This window comes from Ranitomeya variabilis, chromosome 2 (assembly GCF_051348905.1).
Source record: "Ranitomeya variabilis isolate aRanVar5 chromosome 2, aRanVar5.hap1, whole genome shotgun sequence".
Classification (NCBI taxonomy): Eukaryota; Metazoa; Chordata; class Amphibia; order Anura; family Dendrobatidae; genus Ranitomeya; species Ranitomeya variabilis.
Window position 1 is genome coordinate 24,174,236 of NC_135233.1, and position 27,699 is coordinate 24,201,934.

Genomic DNA, 27,699 nt, shown 5'->3' on the forward strand with positions numbered 1-27,699 from the left:
ATAGGGACAAAACGAGAAGACAACCACACTAAATCTCCAACACAAAGCCGAGAACCAACACGACGATGACGGTTGGCAAAACGCTGAGTCTTCTCCTGTGACAACTTCAAATTGTCCATAACCTGCCCCCAGATGTGATGCAATCTCTCCACCACCGCATCCACTCCAGGACAATCCGAGGATTCCACCTGACCGGAGGAAAATCGAGGGTGAAACCCCGAATTACAGAAAAACGGGGACACCAAGGTGGAAGAACTGGCCCGATTATTGAGGGCGAACTCTGCCAATGGCAAAAAAGCAACCCAATCATCCTGGTCAGCAGAGACAAAACACCTCAGATATGTCTCAAGGGTCTGATTAGTCCGCTCGGTCTGGCCATTAGTCTGAGGGTGAAAAGCAGATGAAAAAGACAAATCTATGCCCATCCTAGCACAGAATGCCCGCCAAAATCTAGACACAAATTGGGTACCTCTGTCAGAAACAATATTCTCAGGAATACCGTGCAATCGGACAACATTCTGAAAAAACAGAGGAACCAACTCAGAAGAAGAAGGCAACTTGGGCAGAGGAACCAAATGGACCATTTTAGAGAAACGGTCACAGACCACCCAGATGACAGACATCTTCTGGGAAACAGGCAGATCTGAAATAAAATCCATCGAGATGTGTGTCCAAGGCCTCTTAGGAATAGGCAAGGGCAACAGCAGTCCGCTAGCCCGAGAACTACAAGACTTGGCCCGAGCACAAACGTCACATGACTGCACAAAGACTCGCACATCTCGTGACAGAGAAGGCCACCAGAAGGATCTTGCCACCAAATCCCTGGTACCAAAAATTCCGGGATGACCTGCCAATGCAGAAGAATGTACCTCAGAGATGACTCTGCTGGTCCAATCATCCGGAACAAACAGTCTATCAGGCGGACAACGATCCGGTCTATCCGCCTGAAACTCTTGCAAGGACCGCCGCAGATCAGGAGAAACGGCCGACAAAATTACTCCCTCCCTAAGGATACCTGTGGGTTCAGAATTACCAGGAGAGTCCGGGTCAAAACTCCTAGAAAGGGCATCTGCCTTAACATTCTTAGAACCCGGTAGGTATGACACCACAAAATTAAAGCGAGAAAAAAATAAAGACCAGCGCGCCTGTCTAGGATTCAGGCGTCTGGCAGTCTCAAGATAAATCAAATTTTTGTGGTCAGTCAATACCACCACCTGATGCCTAGCCCCCTCGAGCCAATGGCGCCACTCCTCAAACGCCCACTTCATGGCCAAAAGCTCCCGATTCCCAACATCATAATTCCGCTCTGCGGGCGAAAATTTGCGAGAAAAGAAGGCACAAGGCCTAATGACGGAGCAGTCGGAACCTTTCTGCGACAACACTGCCCCAGCTCCGATCTCCGAAGCGTCAACCTCAACCTGAAAAGGCAGATTCACATCAGGCTGACGCAACACAGGGGCAGAGGCAAAACGGCGCTTAAGCTCCTGAAAGGCCTCTACAGCATGAGGGGACCAATTAGCAACATCAGCGCCTTGTCTGGTCAAATCAGTCAGTGGTTTAACGACATCCGAAAAACCAGCAATAAATCGGCGGTAAAAGTTGGCAAAGCCCAAAAATCTCTGAAGACCCTTAAGAGAGGAGGGCTGAGTCCAGTCACAAATAGCTTGCACCTTGACGGGATCCATCTCAATGGAAGAGGGAGAAAAAATATACCCCAAAAAGGAAATTTTCTGGACCCCAAAAACGCACTTAGACCCCTTCACACATAAAGAATTAGACCGCAAAACCTGAAAAACTCTCCTGACCTGCTGGACATGAGAGTCCCAGTCATCAGAAAAAATCAGAATATCATCCAGATATATTATCATAAATTTATCCAGAAAATCGCGGAAAATATCATGCATAAAAGACTGGAAAACTGAAGGGGCATTAGAAAGACCAAAAGGCATGACCAAATACTCAAAGTGGCCCTCGGGCGTATTAAATGCGGTCTTCCACTCATCCCCCTGCCTGATCCGCACCAAATTATACGCCCCACGAAGATCAATTTTAGAGAACCACTTAGCACCCTCTATACGAGCAAACAAATCAGTAAGCAATGGCAATGGGTATTGATACTTAACAGTGATCTTATTCAGAAGCCGATAATCAATACATGGTCTCAAAGAGCCGTCTTTTTTTGAGACAAAGAAAAACCCAGCTCCCAAGGGAGAAGAAGATGGACGAATATGTCCCTTTTCCAAAGACTCCTTTATATATTCCCGCATAGCAGCATGTTCCGGCACAGACAAATTAAACAAACGACCCTTTGGATATTTACAACCCGGTATCAAATCTATGGCACAATCGCACTCACGGTGCGGAGGTAACGACCCAAGCTTGGGTTCGTCAAAGACGTCTTGATAATCAGAGAGGAACTCAGGGACTTCAGAGGGAATGGACGACGAAATAGAAACCAAAGGTACGTCCCCATGAATACCCTTACATCCCCAGCTCAACACAGACATAGCTCTCCAGTCCAAGACTGGGTTGTGAGACTGCAACCATGGCAATCCCAGTACCAAATCGTCATGTAAATTATACAGCACCAGGAAACGAATAATCTCCTGGTGATCCGGATTGATACGCATGGTTACTTGTGTCCAGTATTGTGGTTTATTATTAGCCAATGGGGTGGAGTCAATCCCCTTCAGAGGAATAAGAGTCTCCAAAGGCTCTAAATCAAAACCACAACGATTGGCAAAGGACCAATCCATAAGACTCAGAGCGGCGCCAGAGTCAATATAGGCGTCCGTGGCAATGGATGACAAAGAGCAAATCAGGGTTACAGACAAAATAAACTTAGACTGAATGGTGCCAATGGAAACAGACTTATCAAGCTTCTTTGTACGCCTAGAGCATGCCGATATAACATGAGTAGAATCCCCACAATAGAAACACAATCCATTCTTCCGTCTAAAATTCTGTCGCTCACTCCTGGACAGAATTCTATCACACTGCATACTTTCTGGCGTCTTTTCCATAGACACCGCCAGATGGTGCATCGGTTTGCGCTCCCGCAGACGCCTATCAATCTGAATAGCCATTGTCATGGACTCATTCAGACCTGCAGGCAAAGGGAACCCCACCATAACATCCTTAACGGCATCAGAGAGACCTTCTCTGAAAGTTGCCGCCAAGGCGCACTCATTCCACTGAGTAAGCACAGACCATTTACGGAATTTTTGGCAGAAAACTTCAGCTTCGTCTTGCCCCTGAGATAGTGCCATCAAAGTTTTTTCTGCCTGAAGTTCCAAATGAGGTTCCTCATAAAGCAAACCCAAGGCCAGAAAAAACGCATCCACATCGCGTAACGCAGGATCCCCTGCTGGCAATGAGAAGGCCCAATCTTGAGGGTCACCCCTGAGCAAGGAAATCACAATCCTAACCTGCTGAGCAGGGTCTCCAGCTGAACGAGACTTCAGGGACAAATAAAGCTTACAATTATTTCGGAAATTCTGGAAGCTAGCTCTATTCCCTGTGAAGAACTCCGGCAAAGGAATTCTCGGCTCAGATACCGGAGCATGTACTACAAAATCTTGTAAATTTTGTACTTTCGTGATGAGATTATTCAAACCCGCAGTTACACTCTGGAGATCCATTATTGTCAGGTGCACACAGAGCATACAGAGATTAGGAGGAGAGAGAGAAAAAAGACTGCAGCAAGGCAGACTGGAGGAAAAAAAAAAAAAATTCCAGCAGACTTCTTATAACTCTCCTTTCTCAACCTGGGTCTTTAACACTTTAGTGGGCCGGTCAAACTGTCATGATCTCTGCAGGCAGAGATCATAGCAAGCCTATAGAGGGACAAGCTCTCGGAAGATGGAACTATACTGACCATGAACTAAGCCTGCCGCGCAACTAGAAATAGCCAGGTAGCATTTCCTATTTATAGCTAGATGCCCAGCTCTGGCCTAAGACCTAAATAGCTAGCAGAGGGAAATATAAGACCTGGCTCACCTCTAGAGAAATATTCCAAAGAAGACAGTAGCCCCCCACATATAATGACGGTGAGTTCAGATGAAACAACAAACGCAGCAGGAAAATAGTCTTAGCAAATTTGAGGTCCGCTTACTAGATAGCAGAAGACAGATAGTATACTTTCATGGTCAGCAGAAAAATACTAACAAAACACCATCCAGAGATTACCTTAAACTCTGGCATTAACTCATAACGCCAGAGTAGCAATCCCTGATCGACGAGAGCTTTCCAGACACAGTAACAAAACTTCAGCTGCGAACTGGAACAAATAGGCAAAACAAAACATGGACAAAAGTCCAACTTATCAGTAGTTGTCTAGAAGCAGGAACAAGCACTGAGAGGCATCAGATAACATTGTTGACCGGCAAGAAACCACCAGAGAAATGAGCTTAAATAGCGACACCCACTACTGATGGAATCAGGTGAAACAGGAAAGAGGATGACAAGTCCAATTCCACAAGCGGCCACCGGGGGAGCCCAGAATCCAAATTCACAACAGTCTACGTCTTGTAATAAGTCGGTGATCCATCCAATAGGAGACAGCAATGACTATTTTGCGTTTGTTTGTTAGTGGTTTAGTACCACAACTCCCCTCCTACAATGCTCGAATAATACTCCCTTAACGAAAGAGCAGCTCTATATTATTGTCTAAATCTCAATCCCAAACAGTGCCACTGCCATATAGTGCAAACATAACCTACAGTAAAGTGCCTGAGTATCAGCGCTGTCATATAGAGCTCAAATAATATCATAACAACCCAAAAAATAATGCACAGTATTGCGTAAATATCAGTCCTGTACTGTACCGCCATATAGTGCACAAAATATAGCAAAAAGCAGTGCCGATTAAATCTGTATATAGTACCATCATACAGTGTGCAAGAATTACCCAGATATAGAGGCTCAAACAGAACCCTAGGTCTCGGCCATAGAAACCTTACGTTCTATAGGTCTCAGATGTAGAACTTTATGCTCCTGAGATCCTGTGTAAAATCTTTAAAAGGGACAGCAACAAATAAGAAAAAGGAAAGTGACTTAAAAAAAGCAAATTATGATCTGCGCCAAAGAGTATTAAATTCAATGCTGTAATTTATCACGTTGTTTTTTTGTCCTCTATTACTACTGAGCGTCTGGAGGAGAAAGGGCTTCCACAATCGGCTTGTAGGTTAGACGTGGAGGGTTACCTGAGTTCCTTCAGTCAGGGTGTAGGCATGACCCTGGACAAGACCGTTCTGCAGCTCAATGTTCCCAGTGTGTAGCTGAAATAGAATAATGTAGAATATCACAGATGGAACTGATTTATATCATTACATACATTTATGTATATTACTCAGGAGCATGACGCACTCAGCATTCCAACCCCATCCACCGCTGTCTGTCACTGCCAGCAGGCAAAGATGTCTAGGAGCTGATATCTATTGCCACCTAACCAAACAGACCTAAGGAAGCCAGAGTGAGCTTTATCTTCCTGGAACATTAGTTGGTACCATCATATGAAGAGAGCAATCACTGGGGTAGGACATCATGGTTGGAAGAAGAGAAGGAACAAGGCGAAGAGGAAGACCAGCAAACTGATGGCTTGATATTATCAAGATAATGTCGGAGAAGACCCTGGAGGACCTATCTAGGCTTTCACATTCATCCATTAAGTCGCCATGGCATGAGATCGAGCTGAAGGCTGTTAAATAAATAATGAAAACCTTGGGATCCATTACTTTTGATGCCTGTTTGACCACTCTTTGACTTTGTCCCAAAATGTACCGCATTTTGGGGTTTACTACATCACCATTTTTGAACCCTGTCTCTCCAGACCTCCCTCCTGAACTATGTCCTACCATACTAGATACTCCGCTCTGCTAAGTCTCTGCCTTTGGTTATGTTTGTTTCCATTCTTAACTAATAACCTATAAGCTACCAGAGGGACAGGACAGGTGCAGATCAATATACAGTCATGAGAAAAACAAAGTTGAGGCGGTGTGTGAAAATTTTAGTACACCCTTACTGCTTTCAGAAGAATTAGAAGTGTAAATAGCAGCCAGGTGTTACTGATCAAAAGCCCTAAATTCATTGTTCATCAACAGTTGAGAGACCGCCTCCATATTTGTAGAAGATTTGGAAGTGAGCTGGTCCGGAACAGTGAAGTGTTTGTTAAACCAAAGAAGAAAATACATTAGCGATGATCTTAGAGACATAATTGTTGCCTCCCAAGAATACGAAAGTATAAGTATAGGCTTGATTCGAAGGGTTGCCAGAAGGAAACCCCTTCCTTCTTGATGTAAACAACTTAAATAAAAGAGGTTTGACCACCATTTGCCATCTGTGCAGCCATTCTGTGTGTCATAATCTGAGTAACAAGGTGTTATTCAAAGGTATTCTGAGTCAACTGTGAGGCCATGAATCCAAAAGTAAAAGATTGGCCAAAAGTGGGTCTTGGAGGGGGACAATGATCCCAAGCAGCAAATATATATCGGAATGGCTGAAAAAGTAAAGAACCGCGGCGATGTACAGTCCAGACCTCAACCCAATGGAAACACATTACGAGAGCTGAAGATGAACAAATTACCAGAAACTTCAACGATCACAAGCAATGTTGTAAAGAGGTGGCCAAAATTCCTCCAGAACGATGTGAGACATTGATGCAGAAATCCATTGCTCCTACAGGTGATTATACAAGCTACCGATTCATAGGGTGTACTTAATTTTTCTCTAACTGGTTCCACATTTTGGATTAGGGCTCGGTAAATATATAACTATATGTATATTTGTTCATCTGAGGTTGTGTTTACCGAATATAAGACTTTCTAAGGACCAGGTTTTTATTATAGTCTGATTCATGACTATACAAATGTTGGGCTTTGAAGTACCGTAAGTCCCACCAAGATTTTCCCAAACTTGTTTTGCTTCGTATCCAATTCTTTTGATGGTGACAAGTCTTTGCCTGGTAGAGATTACTGAAGGTTTGCTAGATTAAATAACAAGCCTTGGCACCAGGAGGGCGACTAGAAATTGGCAATAATGTGCACAAAGATGTGGAAACAAGGCAGCCAGGTACAAGAAGAAATAGAAATGGCAGAATGATAAGAGAGAGAGAGACAGTACTAGAGAGTGAGCACTTAGTACTGGCAAAATATCACAAAGTGCACGAGTAGAAGAACAGTGAGTGCAGCTCTGGAGTATAATACAGGATGTAACTCAGGATCAGTAATGTAATGTATGTACACAGTGACTGCACCAGCAGAATAGTGAGTGCAGCTCTGGGGTATAATACAGGATGTAACTCAGGATCAGTAATGTAATATATGTACACAGTGACTGCACCAGCAGAATAGTGAGTGCAGCTCTGGGGTATAATACAGGATGTAACTCAGGATCAGTAATGTAATGTATGTACACAGTGACTGCACCAGCAGAATAGTGAGTGCAGCTCTGGGGTATAATACATGATGTAACTCAGGATCAGTAATGTAATGTATGTACATAGTGACTGCACCAGCAGAATAGTGAGTGCAGCTCTGGGGTATAATACATGATGTAACTCAGGATCAGTAATGTAATGTATGTACATAGTGACTGCACCAGCAGAATAGTGAGTGCAGCTCTGGGGTATAATACAGTATGAAACTGAGGATTAGTACAGAGAACTGGAACACATTTATTTATAGATAATGTTACCACTGCATAAAGTAACAATTTGTGAAATGTTTTAAGGTCCAAATTTAGAAGTACCCTTTTTAATAAATTAGCATAAACTCTTCCTTTTAAAATCTGGCTTGTTGGAAAGATCAGTAAAAAATGGCCTATTGGCAAGCAAAGCTTCTGCAAGGAAAAGTAATATATGCAGTTCTGCACAGTCATCTTTATACTTTATGTACTTTTTTTTATGTTTCCTTTGTTTTTATTTTTATATTGGATTTTGTACTTACGTTTCCAGGTGTTGTTCCCCCCATGAGAGATCCTGATCGTGCAGCAGCTAAAACAATGTCTTCCAGGTCAGATGGGGGTTTGGTTAGATTAAAATCCATTTGCACCCCTCCTGTAAAATCCACCATTGCTTCTGAAATGAATCCCCAGTGCAGATTCTGGTAGGAGCCTCGCAGCCTGAAAGAAAGAAATCAGAAAAATAGAGGCTGATAATATCCTTCTAGTTTATCCAATAGTAAGTACTAACAGATCTATATGGAAAGATTGTATGATGGAAAAACATTCAAATCTGCTCTGGTAAAGTGTCCTTATGTCAACACTTACTGGTCTGTGTTCTCATGTTTTACTGTCATTAAGATGTTCAAATCCATGTCCACATATATAATATACACTGCTCAAAAAAATAAAGGGAACACTAAAATCCCACATTCTAGATATCACTGAATGAAATATTCCAGTTGCAAATTTTTATTCATTGCTTAGTGGAATGTGTTCATAACAAAACATAACAATTATCAATGTAAATCAAAATTGATATGCCATGGAGGTCTGGATTTGGAATGATGCTCAAAATCAAAGTGGAACATCAAATTTCAGGCTGATCCAACTTCAGTGAAAATGTCTCATGACAAGGAAAAGATGCTCAGTAATGTGTGTGGCCTCCACGTGCCTGTATGACCTCCCTACAAGGCCTGGGCATGCTCCTGATGAGGCGGCGGATGGTCTTCTGAGGGATCTCCTCCCAGAACTGGACTAAAGCATCCGACAACTCCTGGACAGTCTGTGGTACAACGTGACGTTGGTGGATGGAGCGAGACATGATGTCCCAGATGTGTTCAATCGGATTCAGGTCTGGCGAACGGGCGGGCCAGTCCATAGCCAGTCCATAGCTTCAATGCCTTCATCATGCAGGAGCTGCTGACACACTCCAGCAACATGAGGTCTGGCATTGTCCTGCATTAGGAGAAACCCAGGGCCAACCGCACCAGCATATGGTCTCACAAGGGGTCTGAGGATCTCATCTCGGTACCTAATGGCAGTCAGGTTACCTCTGGCGAGCACATGGAGGGCTGTGCGGCCCTCCAAAGAAATGCCACCCCACACCATTACTGACCCACTGCCAAACTGGTCATGCTGAAGGATGTTGCAGGCAGAAGATCGCTCTCCACAGCGTCTCCAGACTCTGTCACGTCTGTCACATGTGCTCAGTGTGAATCTGCTTTCATCTGTGAAGAGCACAGGGTGCCAGTGGAGAATTTGCCAATCCTGGTGTTCTGTGGCAAATGCCAAGCATCCTGCACGGTGTTGGGCAGTGAGCACAACCACCATCTGTGGACGTCAGGCACTCAGACCATCCTCATTGAGTCAGTTTCTAACCTTTTGTGCAGACACATGCACATTTGTGGCCAGCTGGAGGTCATTTTGCACGGCTCTGGCAGTGCTCCTCCTGTTCCTCCTTGCACAAAGGCTAAGGTAGCGTGTTGTGATCCTAATGGCAGAGGATCTCAGGGTCTTCAGCAAAGTCTGCAAACATAAAAACTAGCTCTTAGGGAGGTGGTAACTGAGCTGATCCTAGCCCACAAATAATAGCAGCCGGGGAACGTGCCTACGTTGGTTCTAGACGTCTCGCGCCAGCCGGAGATCTAACTAACCCTTTCAGAGAAAATACAGACCTCACTTGCCTCCAGAGAAAGATACCCCAAAGTAGATACAGGCCCCCAACAAATAATAACGGTGAGGTAAGAGGAAAGGACAAACGTAAGTATGAACTAGATTCAGCAAAGAGAGGCCCACTAAATAATAGCAGAAATATAGAAAGCGGACTTATGTGGTCAGCAAAAAACCCAACCTAAAATATCCACGCTGAATATCCAAGAACCCCCGTACCGACTAACGGTATGGGGGGAGAATATCAGCCCCCTAAGAGCTTCCAGCAAAATCAGGAATCACATTATGAACAAGCTGGACAAAAAACAGAAAAATACAAATAAACAAAAAACAAGGAAGCAAGACTTAGCTTATGTTGCAAAAATCAGGACCAGTAGACAAGAGCAACCAGACAAGGACTGATTACATGGATGCCAGGCAATGGACTAAGACTCCAGGAAGTTTAAATAGAAACACCCAGAGTCTTAACAAACAGGTGACTACCAACCTGAGGAAAGAGAATCCAAGAGCCATACCGCGAGTGACCACAAGAGGGAGCCCAAAAGTATAGTTCATAACAGTACCCCCCCTTTAAGGAGGGGTGTTACAAACTCCACCGCTGCGCTCCAGCGTCCCCGTTCTCACCGCTCCAGCGCTGCGCTCCAGCGTCCTCAATCCACCGCTGCAACGTCCGGTTCTGCACGCTCCTCTGCTTCCCTGGCACTTCCGGTGGCCAGGCCCTCGGCTGGTGTTCTTTCCCTGCGCAGGCGCTCCAGCTTTCCTATAGGAAGCAGGCTCAGCATCCCTGCCTCCTCCTCCTGAAGTCATGTGTTCCTTTCTATCCAATTCCGTTCCTGCTCCTCCTATAAAGGCTAGTTCCTCCTGCTTCCTGGTGCCTGATTGTTTTAGCATTTTGCTATTACGTTTGGCCCTTCGTATTGCTCTATACTCTGTGCCTGTACTCTGTGCTAGCCCGTGCTACCCTCCGGTTCCCTTCCTTCCCTTGGTAGCTTCCCTTCAGCCCCTGCTCTTATACTCCTGTTGTTTACCTCTGATCTTTGGTTTGTTTTTCCTTTCCTCAGGTTCCCTCCATTCCAGTCTCCTCGTTCTCCAGGCCCTTCGTCTGCTTCCCGTATTTCATTCCGTTACCCTGCCTCCTTTTGTCTCTCTTCCTGGAGCTGTCCCTGCTGGTATCTCACCGTGGGTAAGTGACCTCTGGGCTTGCTCCTTGCGGTCCCTGTATAGGAGTCGTTCCCTCCTAGGTCGCTCGCCCAGGGGTAGGGCTCCCCACGGTCCAGAGGGTCCACTCTTGTTTTCCGCTAGGTTGCTACAAGGGGTCACCGAACCCTCACTACGACCACCAGGGCGATCAGGATGGGCAGCGTGAAAAGCACGAACCAAATCGGCCGCATGAACATCAGAGGCGACCACCCAGGAATTATCCTCCTGACCATAGCCCTTCCATTTGACCAGATACTGAAGCCTCCGTCTAGAGAGACGAGAATCTAAGATCTTCTCCACCACATACTCCAACTTGCCCTCAAGACCGGAGCAGGAGGGTCAACAGCAGGAACCACAGGCACAATGTACCGCCGCAACAAAGACCTATGGAACACATTGTGAATGGCAAACGACACAGGAAGATCCAAACGAAAAGACACCGGATTAAGGACCTCCAAAATTCTATAAGGACCAATAAAGCGAGGCTTAAACTTAGGAGAGGAAACCTTCAGAGGGACAAACCGAGAAGACAACCAAACCAAATCCCCAACACGAAGTCGGGGACCCACACCGCGGCGGCGGTTGGCAAAACGCTGAGCCTTCTCCTGTGACAACTTCAAGTTGTCCACCACATGATTCCAAGTCCGCTGCAACCTATCAACCACAGAATCCACCCCAGGACAGTCAGAAGGCTCAACATGACCCGAGGAGAAACGAGGATGAAAACCAGAGTTGCAGAAAAATGGCGAAACCAAAGTAGCGGAACTAGCCCGATTATTGAGGGCAAACTCAGCCAATGGCAAGAAGGTCACCCAATCATCCTGATCCGCAGAAACAAAACATCTCAAATAAGCCTCCAGCGTCTGATTAGTTCACTCCGTTTGGCCATTAGTCTGAGGATGAAAGGCAGACGAGAACGACAGATCAATGCCCATCTTAGCACAAAAAGATCGCCAAAATCTGGACACAAACTGGGATCCTCTGTCAGACACGATATTCTCAGGAATGCCGTGCAAACGAACCACATTCTGAAAAAACAAAGGAACCAGATCGGAAGAGGAAGGCAACTTAGGCAAGGGCACCAAATGGACCATCTTGAAAAAACGATCACACACCACCCAGATGACAGACATTCCCTGAGACACCGGAAGATCTGAAATGAAATCCATGGAAATGTGTGTCCAAGGCCTCTTCGGGACGGGCAAGAGCAAAAGCAACCCGCTGGCACGAGAACAGCAAGGCTTAGCCCGAGCACAAGTCCCACAGGACTGCACAAAAGCACGCACATCCAGTGACAAGGAAGGCCACCAAAAGGACCTAGCCACCAAATCTCTGGTACCAAAAATCCCAGGATGTCTTGCCAACACCGAGGAATGAACCTCGGAAATAACTCTGCTGGTCCATTTATCAGGAACAAACAGTCTATCAGGTGGACAAGAGTCAGGTCTACCAGCCTGAAATCTCTGCAACACACGTCGCAAATCAGGAGAAATGGCCGACAAAATCACTCCCTCTTTAAGAATACCAGCCGGCTCTGAGACTCCAGGAGAATCCGGCACAAAGCTCCTAGAGAGAGCATCAGCCTTCACATTTTTCGAACCAGGCAGGTATGAGACCACAAAGTCAAAACGGGAGAAAAACAATGACCAACGAGCCTGTCTAGGATTCAGGCGTTTAGCAGACTCGAGATACATCAGGTTCTTGTGATCAGTCAAGACCACCACACGATGCTTAGCTCCCTCGAGCCAATGACGCCACTCCTCAAATGCCCACTTCATGGCCAACAACTCCCGATTACCAACATCATAGTTCCGCTCAGCCGGCGAAAACGTCCTGGAAAAGAAAGCACATGGTTTCATCATAGAGCAACCAGAGCCTCTCTGCGACAAAACAGCTCCTGCACCAATCTCAGAAGCATCCACTTCAACCTGAAAGGGAAGTGAGACATCAGGCTGGCACAAAACAGGCGCCGAAGTAAACCGGCGCTTCAGCTCCCGGAAGGCCTCAATGGCCGCAGGAGCCCAATTAGCGACATCAGAACCTTTCTTGGTCATATCTGTCAGAGGTTTAACAACGCTAGAAAAGTTAGCAATAAAACGACGGTAGAAATTAGCAAAACCCAAAAACTTCTGAAGACTCTTAACAGACGTGGGTTGAGTCCAATCATGAATAGCTCGGACCTTGACTGGGTCCATCTCCACAGCAGAAGGGGAAAAGATAAAACCCAAAAAGGAAACCTTCTGCACTCCAAAGAGACACTTTGAGCCCTTCACAAACAAAGCATTATCACGCAAAACCTGAAACACCATCCTGACCTGCTTTACATGAGAATCCCAATCATCAGAAAAAACTAAAATGTCATCCAGATAAACAATCACAAATTTAGCTAGATACTTCCGGAAGATGTCATGCATAAAGGATTGAAACACTGAAGGAGCATTAGAGAGCCCAAAAGGCATCACCAAGTACTCAAAATGACCTTCGGGCGTATTAAATGCAGTTTTCCATTCATCTCCCTGCCTAATGCGCACAAGGTTGTACGCACCACGAAGATCTATCTTGGTGAACCAACAGGCACCCTTAATCCGAGCAAACAAGTCCGACAATAGCGGCAGAGTGTACTGAAATTTAACGGTGATTTTATTCAGAAGCCGATAGTCTATACAAGGTCTCAAAGATCCGTCTTTCTTGGCCACAAAAAAGAATCCCGCACCAAGAGGGGAAGAGGATGGACGAATATGTCCTTTCTCCAAAGACTCCTGTCATGGTTCCCAATGGCAGGGGAACGTCAAAACACAAAAATAACGGACGAGCTCTGGGTGATGGAATCTCGAGCTGACCGTGAGCTAAATCTACCACACAACTAATAGCAGCCAGGGAGCATACCTATGATTATCCCTAGATGCCAAGCGCCAGCCGGAGGACTAACTACTCCTGGTAGAGGAAGAAACAGACCTGGCTTACCTCTAGTGAAATACCCCAAAGATGATAGAAGCCCCCCACATATAATAACGGTGAGTTCAGAGGAAACTACATACACAGTATGAAAGTAGATTTAGCAAAGAGAGGTCCACTTACTAGATAGCAGAAGGATACAAAAGAGGACTTCACGGTCAACTGAAAACCCTTTCAAAAAAACCATCCTGAAATTACTTTAAGACTCCTGTGTCAACTCATGACACAGGAGTGGCAATTTCAGCCCACAAGAGCTTCCAGCTACAGAGAATAACAAAACTGCAAACTGGACAAAGATACAAAAACAAAAGGACAAAAGTCCACTTAGCTGATCAGCAGACTAGTAGCAGGAACATGCAACCGAAGGCTCTGGTTACAATGATGACTGGCAAGGAAATGACTGGAGAGCAAGGCTAAATAGGAAACTCTCAAACACTGATGGGAGCAGGTGAACTGAGACCGCAAAGCACACACAAGTCATCAGTACCACCAGCAACCACCAGGGGAGCCCAAAAGCGGATTCACAACAGTACCCCCCCCTTAAGGAGGGGGCACCGCACCCTCACGAGAACCACCAGGGCGATCTGGATGAGCCCTATGAAAGGCACGAACCAAATCCGAGGCATGAACATCAGAGGCAGTTACCCAAGAATTATCTTCTTGACCATAGCCCTTCCATTTAACCAGATATTGAAGTCTCCGTCTGGAAATACGGGAGTCCAGGATCTTCTCTACAACGTACTCCAATTCACCCTCAACCAGCACAGGAGCAGGAGGTTCAGTAGAAGGAACCACCGGTACCTCATACCTCCGCAACAACGACCGATGGAATACATTATGGATAGCGAAAGATGCCGGGAGGTCCAAACGAAAGGACACAGGGTTAAGAATCTCCAAAATCCTATAAGGACCGATGAACCGAGGCTTAAACTTAGGAGAAGAAACCCTCATAGGGACAAAACGGGAAGACAACCACACCAAGTCCCCAACACGAAGGCAAGGACCAACACGACGACGGCGGTTAGCAAACTGCTGAGTCCTCTCCTGGGACAACTTCAAATTGTCCACCACTTGTCCCCAAATCCGATGCAACCGATCCACCACAGCATCCACTCCCGGACAATCCGAAGATTCCACCTGACCAGATGAAAAACGAGGGTGAAACCCTGAATTGCAAAAGAAAGGGGAAACCAAAGTGGCTGAACTAGCCCGATTATTAAGAGCAAATTCTGCCAACGGCAAAAAGGTAACCCAGTCATCCTGATCCGCAGACACAAAACACCTCAAATAAGTCTCCAAAGTTTGATTAGTTCGCTCCGTCAGGCCATTAGTCTGAGGATGGAATGCAGACGAAAAAGACAAATCAATGCCCAACCTGGCACAGAATGCCCGCCAAAATCTAGACACGAACTGGGTTCCCCTGTCAGAAACGATGTTTTCAGGAATACCATGCAAGCGAACCACATTTTGAAAAAATAGAGGGACCAATTCAGATGAGGAAGGCAACTTAGGCAAAGGTACCAAATGAACCATTTTAGAAAAACGGTCACACACCACCCAGATGACAGACATTTTCTGAGAAACAGGGAGATCAGAAATAAAGTCCATAGAGATGTGCGTCCAAGGCCTCTTCGGGATAGGCAAGGGCAACAATAACCCACTAGCCCTAGAACAACAAGGCTTAGCCCGAGCACAAACATCGCAAGACTGCACAAAAACACGCACATCTCGAGACAGGGAAGGCCACCAGAAGGACCTAGCCACCAAATCTCTGGTACCAAAAATTCCAGGATGACCTGCCAGCGTAGAAGAATGAACTTCCGAGATGACTCTACTGGTCCAATCATCAGGAACAAACAGTCTACCAGGCGGACAACGATCAGGTCTATCCGCCTGAAATTCTTGCAAAGCACGTCGCAGGTCTGGGGAGACAGCAGACAAAACCACCCCATCCTTAAGGATACCAGCAGGTTCAGAATCCCCAGGAGAGTCAGGCTCAAAACTCCTAGAAAGAGCATCTGCCTTCACATTTTTAGAACCCGGTAGGTATGAGACCACAAAATTAAACCGAGAGAAAAACAACGACCAGCGTGCCTGTCTAGGATTCAGGCGCCTGGCCGATTCTAGATAAATCAGATTCTTGTGATCAGTCAAAACCACCACCTGATGTCTGGCACCCTCAAGCCAATGATGCCACTCCTCAAACGCCCACTTCATGGCCAAAAGCTCCCGATTACCAACATCATAGTTCCGCTCGGCGGCCGAAAATTTTCGAGAAAAGAACGCACAAGGTCTCATCACTGAGCAGTCGGAACTTTTCTGCGACAAAACCGCCCCTGCTCCGATCTCGGAAGCATCGACCTCAACCTGAAAGGGAAGAGAAACATCAGGCTGGCGCAACACAGGGGCAGACGAAAAGCGGCGCTTAAGCTCCCGAAAGGCCTCCACAGCAGCATGGGACCAATCGGCAACATCAGCACCCTTTTTAGTCAAATCAGTCAAAGGCTTAGCAACGCCAGAAAACCCAGTTATAAATCGACGATAAAAATTAGCAAAGCCCAAGAATTTCTGAAGACTCTTAAAAGAAGTAGGCTGCGTCCAGTCACAAATAGCCCGAACCTTGACAGGGTCCATCTCAATAGAAGAAGGGGAAAAAATGTACCCCAAAAAAGAAATCTTTTGAACCCCAAAAACACACTTTGAACCCTTTACACACAAAGAACTAGCCCGCAAAACCTGAAAAACCCTCCTGACCTGTTGAACATGAGACTCTCAGTCATCAGAAAAAATCAAAATATCATCCAAATACACAATCATAAATTTATCCAAATATTCACGGAAAATATCATGCATAAAGGACTGAAAGACTGAAGGTGCATTAGAAAGGCCGAAAGGCATTACTAAATACTCAAAATGGCCCTCAGGCGTATTAAATGCGGTTTTCCACTCATCCCCCTGCTTAATTCGCACCAAATTATACGCCCCACGAAGATCAATCTTAGAGAACCACTTAGCCCCCCTTATGCGAGCAAACAAATCAGTCAGCAAGGGCAACGGATACTGATATTTGACTGTAATTTTATTCAGGAGTCGATAATCAATACAAGGCCTCAGAGAGCCATCCTTTTTAGAGACAAAGAAAAAACCAGCTCCTAAAGGTGATGAAGAAGGACGAATATGTCCCTTTTCCAGGGACTCCTTGATATACTCTCGCATAGCAGTATGTTCAGGTACAGATAAATTAAACAAACGACCCTTTGGAAATTTACTGCCAGGAATCAAATCTATGGCGCAATCACAATCTCTGTGGGGAGGGAGTGAACCAATTTTAGGCTCCTCAAAAACATCACGATAATCAGACAAAAACGCCGGAACCTCAGAGGGAATAGATGAGGCAATAGAAACCAAAGGTACATCCCCATGAGCCCCCTGACATCCCCAGCTTATCACAGACATTGTTTTCCAGTCAAGGACTGGGTTATGAGATTGTAACCATGGTAATCCAAGCACTAAAGCATCATGTAAATTGTACAACACAAGGAAGCGAATCACCTCCTGATGGTCTGGAGTCATACGCATAGTCACTTGCATCCAGAACTGTGGTTTATTACAAGCCAAAGGTGTAGAATCAATACCCTTCAGAGGTATAGGGACCTCCAGAGGCTCTAAATCAAACCCACAGCGCCTGGCAAAGGACCAATCCATAAGACTCAGGGCGGCGCCAGAGTCCACATAGGCATCCACGGTAATAACTGATAATGAACAAATCAAGGTTACAGACAGAATAAATTTAGACTGTAAAGTGCCAATTGAAATAGACTTGTCAACCTTCTTTGTGCGTTTAGAGCATGCTGATATAACATGAGCAGAATCACCACAATAGAAGCATAACCCATTTTTACGCCTATAATTCTGCCGCTCGCTTCTGGACAGAGTTCTGTCACATTGCATATTCTCTGGCATTTTTTCAGAAGATACCGCCAAATGGTGCACAGGCTTGCGCTCCCGCAAACGCCGATCAATCTGAATAGCCATTGTCATGGACTCATTCAGACCTGTAGGCGCAGGGAACCCGACCATAACATCTTTAACGGCATCAGAGAGGCCCTCTCTGAAATTTGCCGCTAGGGCGCACTCATTCCACTGAGTAAGCACAGACCATCTACGAAATTTTTGGCAGTATATCTCAGCTTCATCTTGCCCTTGAGATAGGGCTATCAAAGCTTTTTCAGCCTGAATCTCCAAATTAGGTTCCTCATAAAGCAACCCTAAAGCCAGAAAAAACGCATCCACATTGAGCAACGCAGGATCCCCTGGTGTCAATGAAAATGCCCAATTTTGAGGGTCACCTCGCAGCAAAGAAATTACAATCTTAACCTGCTGGACAGGATCTCCAGAGGAGTGAGGTCTGAGAGAAAGGAATAATTTACAATTATATTTGAAATTCAGAAACCGAGATCTATCTCCGGAAAACACCTCTGGTGTAGGAATTTTAGGTTCAGACATAGGAGTATGTATAACAAAATCTTGTAAATTTTGAACCTTAGTAGCAAGATTATTTAAACCTGCAGCCAAACTCTGAGGATCCATCTTTAAACAGGTGAGATCAGAGCCATTCAAGGATTAGAAGGAGAGAAAGGCAAAGGCTGTAATTAGAGCTGAAATACAACTGATCCAACTATGGAGCAAGCATAGGGGAGAAAAAAAAAAAAAAATCTGCAGACTTCTTTTTCTCTCCTTTCTTCTGCCAATAACTTTAACACATGGCCGGTCATACTGTCATGGTTCCCAATGGCAGGGGAACGTCAAAACACAAAAATAACGGACGAGCTCTGGGTGATGGAATCTCGAGCTGACCGTGAGCTAAATCTACCACACAACTAATAGCAGCCAGGGAGCATACCTATGATTATCCCTAGATGCCAAGCGCCAGCCGGAGGACTAACTACTCCTGGTAGAGGAAGAAACAGACCTGGCTTACCTCTAGTGAAATACCCCAAAGATGATAGAAGCCCCCCACATATAATAACGGTGAGTTCAGAGGAAACTACATACACAGTATGAAAGTAGATTTAGCAAAGAGAGGTCCACTTACTAGATAGCAGAAGGATACAAAAGAGGACTTCACGGTCAACTGAAAACCGTTTCAAAAAAACCATCCTGAAATTACTTTAAGACTCCTGTGTCAACTCATGACACAGGAGTGGCAATTTCAGCCCACAAGAGCTTCCAGCTACAGAGAATAACAAAACTGCAAACTGGACAAAGATACAAAAACAAAAGGACAAAAGTCCACTTAGCTGATCAGCAGACTAGTAGCAGGAACATGCAACCGAAGGCTCTGGTTACAATGATGACCGGCAAGGAAATGACTGGAGAGCAAGGCTAAATAGGAAACTCCCAAACACTGATGGGAGCAGGTGAACTGAGACCGCAAAGCACACACAAGTCATCAGTACCACCAGCAACCACCAGGGGAGCCCAAAAGCGGATTCACAACAGACTCCTTTATATAAGAACGCATCGCGGCATGCTCAGGTACCGACAGATTAAATAATCGTCCCTTAGGAAACTTGCTACCAGGAATCAAATCTATAGCGCAGTCACAGTCCCTATGAGGAGGAAGAGCACTGGACCTGGACTCACTGAACACATCCTGATAGTCAAGCAAAAACTCAGGAACTTCTGAAGGAGTGGAAGAAGCAATAGACACCGACGGGGAATCGCAATGAATTCCCTGACAACCCCAACTTGACACAGACATAGCCCTCCAATCCAGAACAGGATTATGAGCCTGTAACCATGGCAGACCCAAAACGACCAAATCATGCATTTTATGCAGAACAAGAAAACGAATCACCTCCCGATGTTCAGGAGTCATGCACATGGTTACTTGTGTCCAATATTGCGGTTTATTCTCCGCCAATGGCGTAGCATCAATTCCTCTAAGAGGAATAGGATTTTCTAAAGGCTCCAGGACAAAACCACAGCGCCTGGCAAACGACAAGTCCATAAGACTCAGGGCAGCGCCTGAATCCACAAACGCCATAACAGGGTAGGAAGACAATGAGCAAATTAAAGTCACAGACAAAATAAATTTAGGCTGCAAGTTACCAACGGTGACAGGACTAACAAACTTTGTTAGGCCAGACACTGTAAAGTAACACACTGGCGCTAAGTACTGGCCCGAAACTTCAGCTGCAGGCACCTTGGCACGTAGTGTGCAACCCTGCCAACCAATATTAAAATCAAAAATCAACAAACAGGTGCTGCGCTAGCAGGAGGAACTGTGACTAGGAATACATCTCAGTCACCTACCTCGCTGTTATGAACTGACGTGTCCACTTGGGACACAAGGTACCTTGAGAAAGAGGGTCGGCACCCTCGAAACGCGTCGGGTTGGCCCTTGTTAGTGTCCGTCATACGGACTGGTGACGTCACCTAGTAGCCACGCCCCCCACTCACCACGCCACTGCACGGCGGCGCTATCGGCCGCAGCTGCCTGCCGGATACCACAGCGGCGAGACTGGTGGGGTTTTCAGCACTACGGGAGGACGCTCCCCAGGTGGTAGTGCATCACTTGTGCGGCTGCACTGTTTAATCACAGATCTTCCAAGATAGCAGAGGACGGTCAGCAGCAGCCCAGTGTCCCAAGTGGACACGTCAGTTCATAACAGCGAGGTAGGTGACTGAGATGTATTCCTAGTCACAGTTCCTCCTGCTAGCGCAGCACCTGTTTGTTGATTTTTAAACTTTGTTAGGCGTTTAGAGCATGCTGATATAACATGTGGAGAATCACCACAGTAAAAACACAACCCATTCTGACGTCTATGATTTTGCCGTTCAGTTCTAGTCTGAATTCTATCACATTGCATTAACCCCTTAGTGACAGAGCCAATTTGGTACTTAATGACCGAGCCAATTTTTACAATTCTGACCAGTGTCACTTTATGAGGTTATAACTCTGGAACGCTTTATCGGATCCCGCTGATTCTGAGATTGTTTTTTCGTGACATGTTGTACTTCAAGTTAGTGGTAACATTTCTTCGATATTACTTGTGATTATTTATGAAAAAAATGGAAATATAGCGAAAATTTTTAAAATTTAGCAATTTTCAAACTTTGTATTTTTATGCCCTTAAATCAGAGAGATATGTCACAAAAAATAGTTAATAAATAACATTTCTCACATGTCTACTTTACATCAGCACAATTTTGGAAACAATTTTTTTTTTTGTTAGGGAGTTATAAGGGTTAAAAGTTGACCAGCAATTTCTCATTTTTACAACACCATGTTTTTTTTAGGGACCACATCACCTTTGAAGTGATTTTGAGGGGTCTATATGATAGAAAATAACCAAGTGTGACACCATTCTAAAAACTGCACCCCTCAAGCTGCTCAAAACCACATTCAAGAAGTTTATTAACCCTTTACGTACTTCACAGGAACTAAAACAATGTGGAAGAAAAAAATTAACATTTTACTTTTTTTTGCAAACATTTTACTTCAGAACCATTTTTTTTAATTTTCACAAGTGTAAAAACAGAAATTTAACCACAAATTTTGTTGTGCAATTTTTCCTGAGTACGCCGATACCCCATATGTGGAGGTAAACCACTGTTTGGGCGCACCGCAGAGCTTGGAAGTGAAGGAGCACCGTTTGACTGTTTCAATGCAGAATTGGCTGGAATTGAGATCGGACGCCATGTCGCGTTTGGAGAGCCCCTAATGTGCCTAAACAGTGGAAACCCCCCACAAGTGACACCATTTTGGAAACTAGACCCCCCAAGGAACTTATCTAGATGTGTGGTGAGCACTTTGAACCCCCAAGTGCTTCACAGAAGTTTATAACGTAGAGCCGTGAAAATAAAAAATCGCATTTGTTTTCACAAAAATGATTTTTTCGCCCACAAATTCTTATTTTCACAAGGGTAACAGGAGAAATTAGACCACAAAAGTTGTTGTGCAATTTCTCCTGAGTACGTCGATACCCCATATGTGGAGGTAAACCACTGTTTGGGCGCACCGCAGAGCTTGGAAGTGAAGGAGCACCGTTTGACTTTTTCAATGCAGAATTGGCTGGAATTGAGATCGGATGCCATGTCGCGTTTGGAGAGTCCCTGATGTGCCTAAACAGTGGAAACCCCCCACAAGTGATACCATTTTGGAAACTAGACCCCCCAAGGAACTTATCTAGATGTGTGGTGAGCACTTTGAACCCCCAAGTGCTTCACAGAAGTTTATAACGTAGAGCCGTGAAAATAAAAAATCTCATTTTTTCTACAAAAATGATCTTTTTGCCCCAAAATTTTTATTTTCACAAGGGTAACAGGAGAAATTAGACCACAAAAGTTGTTGTGCAATTTCTCCTGAGTACATCGATACCCCATATGTGGAGGTAAACCACTGTTTGGGCGCACCGCAGAGCTTGGAATTGAAGGAGCACCGTTTGACTTTTTCAATGCAGAATTGGCTGGAATTGAGATCGGATGCCATGTCGCGTTTGGAGAGTCCCTGATGTGCCTTAACAGTGGAAACCCCCCACAAGTGATACCATTTTGGAAACTAGACCCCCCAAGGAACTTATCTAGATGTGTGGTGAGCACTTTGAACCCCCAAGTGCTTCACAGAAGTTTATAACGTAGAGCCGTGAAAATAAAAAAATCGCATTTTTTCTACAAAAATGATCTTTTTGCCTCCAAATTTTTATTTTACCAAGGGTAACAGGAGAAAATGGACCCCAGAAGCTGTTGTACAATTTGTCTTGAGTACGCCGACACCCCATATGTGGGGGTAAACCACTGTTTGGGCGCATGGCTGAGCTCGGAAGCAAAGGAGCGCCATTTGACTTTTCAATGCAAAATTGACTGGAATTGAGATCGGACGCCATGTCGCGTTTGGAGAGCCCCTGATGTGCCTAAACAGCAGAAACCCCCCAAAAGTGACCCCATTTTGGAAACTAGACCCCCCATGGAACTTATCTAGATGTGTAGTGAGAACTTTGAATGCCCAAGTGCATCACAGAAGTTTATAATGCAGAGTCGTGAAAATAAAAAATATATATTTTTTAACAATAAAGATTTTTTAGCCCCCAAGTTTTTATTTTCACAAGGGTAACAAGAGAAATTGGACCCCAAAAGTTGTTGTCCAATTTGTCCTGAGTATGCTGGTACCCCATATGTGGGGGTAAACCACTGTTTGGGCGCATGGCAGAGCTCGGAAGGGAAGGAGTGCCATTTTGGAATGCAGACTTTGATAGAATTGTCTGCGGGCGTTATGTTGCCTTTGCAGACCCCTAATGTACCTAAACAGTAGAAACCCCCAACAAGTGACCCCATTTTGGAAAATAGACCCCCCAAGGAACTTATCTAGATATGTGGTGAGAACTTTGAATGCCCAATTGCTTCACAGAAGTTTATAATGCAGAGTAGTGAAAATAAAAAATATTTCTTTTCCCACAAAAAAGATTTTTTTAGCCCCCAAATTTTTATTTTCACAAGGGTAACAAGAGAAATTGGACCCCAAAAGTTGTTGTCCAATTTGTCCTGAGTATGCTGGTACCCCATATGTGGGGGTAAACCACTGTTTGGGCGCACGGCAGAGCTCGGAAGGGAAGGAGCGCCATTTTGCAATGCAGACTTTGATAGAATTGTCTGCGGGCGTTATGTTGCGTTTGCAGACCCCTAATGTACCTAAACAGTAGAAACCCCCACAAGTGACCAAATTTTGGAAACTAGACCCCCTAAGGAACTTATCTAGATATGTGGTGAGAACTTTGAAAGCTCAAGTGCTTCACAGAACTTTATAATGCAGAGTAGTGAAAATAAAAAAATATATTTTTTTCCAACAAAAAAGATTTTTAGCCCCCAAGTTTTTATTTTCACAAGGGTAACAGGAGAAATTGGACCCCAAAAGTTGTTGTCCAATTTATCCCGAGTACGCTGATGCCCCATATGTGGGGGTAAACCACTGTTTGGGCGCACGGCAGAGCTCAGAAGGGAGGGAGTACCATTTGACTTTTTTAGCGCAAAATTGGCTGTCGTGTTTGGAGACCCCCTGATGTACCTAAACAGTGGAAACCCCCCAATTCTAACTCCAACCCTAACCCCAACACAGCCCTAACCCTAATCTCAACCCGATCCATAATCCTAATCACAACCCTAACGATAATCACAACCCTAACCCCAAAACAGCCCTAATCTCAACCCTAACCATAACCCTAATCAAAACCCTAAATCCAACACACCCCTAACCCTAATCCCAACCCTAACCCTAATCCCAACCCTAATCCCAAACGTAACACTAATCCCAACCCTAATCCAAACCCTAACCCTAATCCCAACTCTAACCCTAACTTTAGCCCCAACCCTAACTTTAGCCCCAACCCTAACCATAACTTTAGCCCCCGTCGTCACAAAAAAAGTTCAATGTAACCTTTTTTTTGTACGTCGCGTCCGCCATTTCCGCGGATGCGTGGCCGTAACTCTGCCCCCTCCTCCCCAGGACATAGACTGGGCAGCGGATGCGTTGAAAAACTGCATCCGCTGCCCACGTTGTGCACAATTTTCACAACGTGCGTCGGTACATCGGGCCGACGCATTGCGACTGCCCCGTACCGACGCAAGTGTGAAAGAAGCCTTAGGCTACTTTCAGACATAGCGCATTTTTGAGCGCTATTTTGCGGGCGCTTTTCAAAAATGCGCAATGTCATTTTCGTCTGCCGGCAAAGTGAATGAGAAATTCACTTTGCCGTTCAGACACACCGCAAAAAAACGCGGCGCTTTTGTCTGCAAACACGCCGGCGTAAAAAGAATTGACATGTCAATTCTTTACGCAGCGGTGTGTCTGCGTATCCCCCTAGGGCCCCATATTACCTTCCACACACAGCGCCTTTGTCCTGGGTGTCGGCGTCTTTGTACGGAGGGGTTGACACCCAGGACCGGACGTGACGTCGGACAGGAAGAGGGAAGCCCCCGCCCCCCAGTGAAGCAGCATGGAGTCCTTCTGTGTGTGTGTGTGTGCGTGTGTGTGCGTGTGTGTGCGTGTGTGTGTCCCCATGCGACGCTAGTGCCACCATTGTGCTAAGTCGCCGTATGGGACTACTACTCCCATCCGGTATTAGGATGGGAGAGTTGTCCCTGTGTCCGGCGACTTAGCACAATTGTAAAGTTACACAAAACACCTACACACAATACACATACATGACACACAGTACATACAACATATAACACAGAGTATATACTCACCAACAGCACACTTGTAGGCGAAGCCCTCGATCCTCCAGGAAAAAATCCAAAAATAATAAACCAAATTCATACTCCCTGTCCGCAGAATCCATAAAACGAGTGTCCCACGCCGATCGGCTGCTCTCCGGCGATACACTGCCAGGAGCGAAGCTCCTAGCAGTGTATCGCGTACTGTTCCGGAGTTCAATGACTCCGGCGTCTCGGTTAACAGCAGTACAGCTGCGTTGAACTTTCCCACGCAGCACTGCCGTTAAGCGAGAGTGCCGGGGTCAATGACCGCCGGTAAACTCGCTCGTGCATGCGCAGTGACACCGACAGGAACTATGGCTCCTGTCAGTGTGTTGCTGCAGCCGTGGAGAGCAGACATATCTCTGGATGTGTCTGTTCTCCATGGAAAATCTTGATACGTGGCACTTAAATATGTGGCAATTAAATACGTGACACGTGGCACTTATACGTGATACGTGTCACTTAAATACGTGGCACTGAAATACGTGATACGTGGCACTTTGATACGTGGCACTTTGATACGTGGCACGTGTCTCTTAAATACGTGGCACGTGGCACTGAAAGATGTGGCACGTGGCACTTTGATACGTGGCACGTGGCACTTTGATACGTGGCACTGAAATATGTGGCACGTGGCACTTTGATACGTGGCACGTGGCACTTTGATACGTGGCACGTGGCACTTTGATACGTGGCACGTGGCACTTTGATACGTGGCACTGAAATATGTGGCACGTGGCACTTTGATACGTGGCACGTGTCACTTAAATACGTGGCACGTGGCACTGAAATATGTGGCACGTGGCACTTTGATACGTGGCACGTGTCTCTTAAATACGTGGCACGTGGCACTGAAAGATGTGGCACGTGGCACTTTGATACGTGGCACGTGGCACTTTGATACGTGGCACTGAAATATGTGGCACGTGGCACTTTGATACGTGGCACGTGTCACTTAAATACGTGGCACGTGGCACTGAAATATGTGGGACATGTCGCACAAAAAAGTTACATGTAGTTTTTTTTGTCGACGGTCCGCCGAAGCACGACGCATCCGTCGCACGACGGATGCGACATGTGGCAATCCGTCGCAATGCGTCGCTAATGCAAGCCAATGGAGAAAAAACGCATCCTGCAAGCACTTTTGCAGGATGCGTTTTTTCTCCAACGACGCATTGCGACGGAAGCCAAAAAACGCTAGTGTGAAAGTAGCCTAACCCTAACCCTAGCCCTAACCCTAACCCTAAATTTAGCCCCAACCCTAACCCTAACTCTAACCCTAACTCTAACCCTAACCCTAACCCTAATTTTAGCCCCAACTTGTCTTCTCCTGCCGGCCGGCAGATGGCAGCAGATGGCGGGCGCACTGCGCATGCGCCCGCCATGATGAAAAAGCCGGCTGGCAGGAGAAGACAGAAGAGGACCCAGGGACCCCGGGTGAGTATGATAGGGTCCCCGAATCCCCCTATTTCTCTGTCCTCTGTGCGATCACATCAGAGGACAGAGAAATAACTGATCGCTTTTTTTTTTTTTTTTTTTTGCGGTCGCCGGTAAACTGTTAATTACCGGCGATCGCAAAGCAGGGGTCGGTGCAAATCGACCCCGATCATGTTCTTTGGGGTCTCGGCTACCCCCGGCAGCCGAGACCCCAAAGAACATCCGGGTGCCGGGCGGCGGGCGCACTGCGCGTGCGCCCGCCATTTTTTCCCGGAAAAAAGATGGCGGCGCCCATGGGGAGACACGAGGAGCACCGGGGGAGGTAGGTAAGTATTGGGGGGCTATTGGGGGCCATCGGGGACCACATTTCTCTGTCCTCCGATGTGCGATCACATCGGAGGACAGAGAAATTAAACGGCAAATCGCGTTTTTTTTTTTTTTGTTGCGACCGCCGGTAAACGGTTAATTACCGGCGATCGCAACTCGGGGGTCGGTAAAAACCCCCCGAATCATGTTCTCTGGGGTCTCGGCTACCCTCGGCAACCGAGACCCCAGAGAAAATCCGACTCTGGGGGGCGCTATTCACTTTTTCCACAGCGCCGTTAATTAACGGCGCTGTGGTTTAAGTACCCTTAGCGGCCGCCGTTAAAAGGCGTATCGGCGGTCGTTAAGGGGTTAAATCAGGCGTCTGTTCAGACAACACCGCCAAAGGATTAGCGGATTTGCGCTCCCGCAAACGCCGATCAATCTGAATGGCCAGCGTCATAGAATCATTCAGACTTGTAGGAATGGGAAAGCCCACCATCACATTCTTAATAGCTTCAGAAAGGCCATTTCTGAAATTTGCGGCCAGAGCACACTCATTCCACTGAGTAAGCACGGACCATTTCCGAAATTTTTGGCAATACACTTCGGCTTCATCCTGGCCCTGAGAAATAGCCAGCAAAGCCTTCTCTGCCTGAATTTCAAGATTGGGCTCCTCATAAAGCAATCCGAGCGCCAGAAAAAACGCATCAATATTCGCCAATGCCGGATCTCCTGGCGCCAATGAGAAAGCCCAATCCTGAGGGTCGCCCCGCAAGAAGGAGATAACAATTTTAACTTGCTGAGCTGAGTCTCCAGACGAACAAGGTCTCAAAGATAGAAACAATTTACAATTATTCCTAAAATTCCTAAATTTAAATCGATCTCCAGAGAACAGCTCAGGAATAGGAATCTTAGGCTCTGACATAGGACTGCCAA

At 45.9% G+C, this 27,699-nt stretch overlaps 1 protein-coding gene across 2 annotated transcripts in view; it reads right to left on the reverse strand.

Annotated features, from left to right (window-relative positions):
- The window catches only part of LOC143804232 (calpain-13-like), a 191,502-nt gene that overhangs the window by 100,695 nt on the left and 63,108 nt on the right, over positions 1–27,699 (reverse strand). For both annotated transcript variants that reach the window (XM_077282129.1, XM_077282128.1), the window contains 2 exons: positions 7,944–8,118; positions 5,205–5,279 (listed from right to left, as the gene is read on the reverse strand). In XM_077282129.1, the coding sequence (XP_077138244.1) occupies positions 5,205–5,279; positions 7,944–8,118 (250 nt within the window). The remainder of the gene's footprint in view (positions 1–5,204; positions 5,280–7,943; positions 8,119–27,699) is intronic.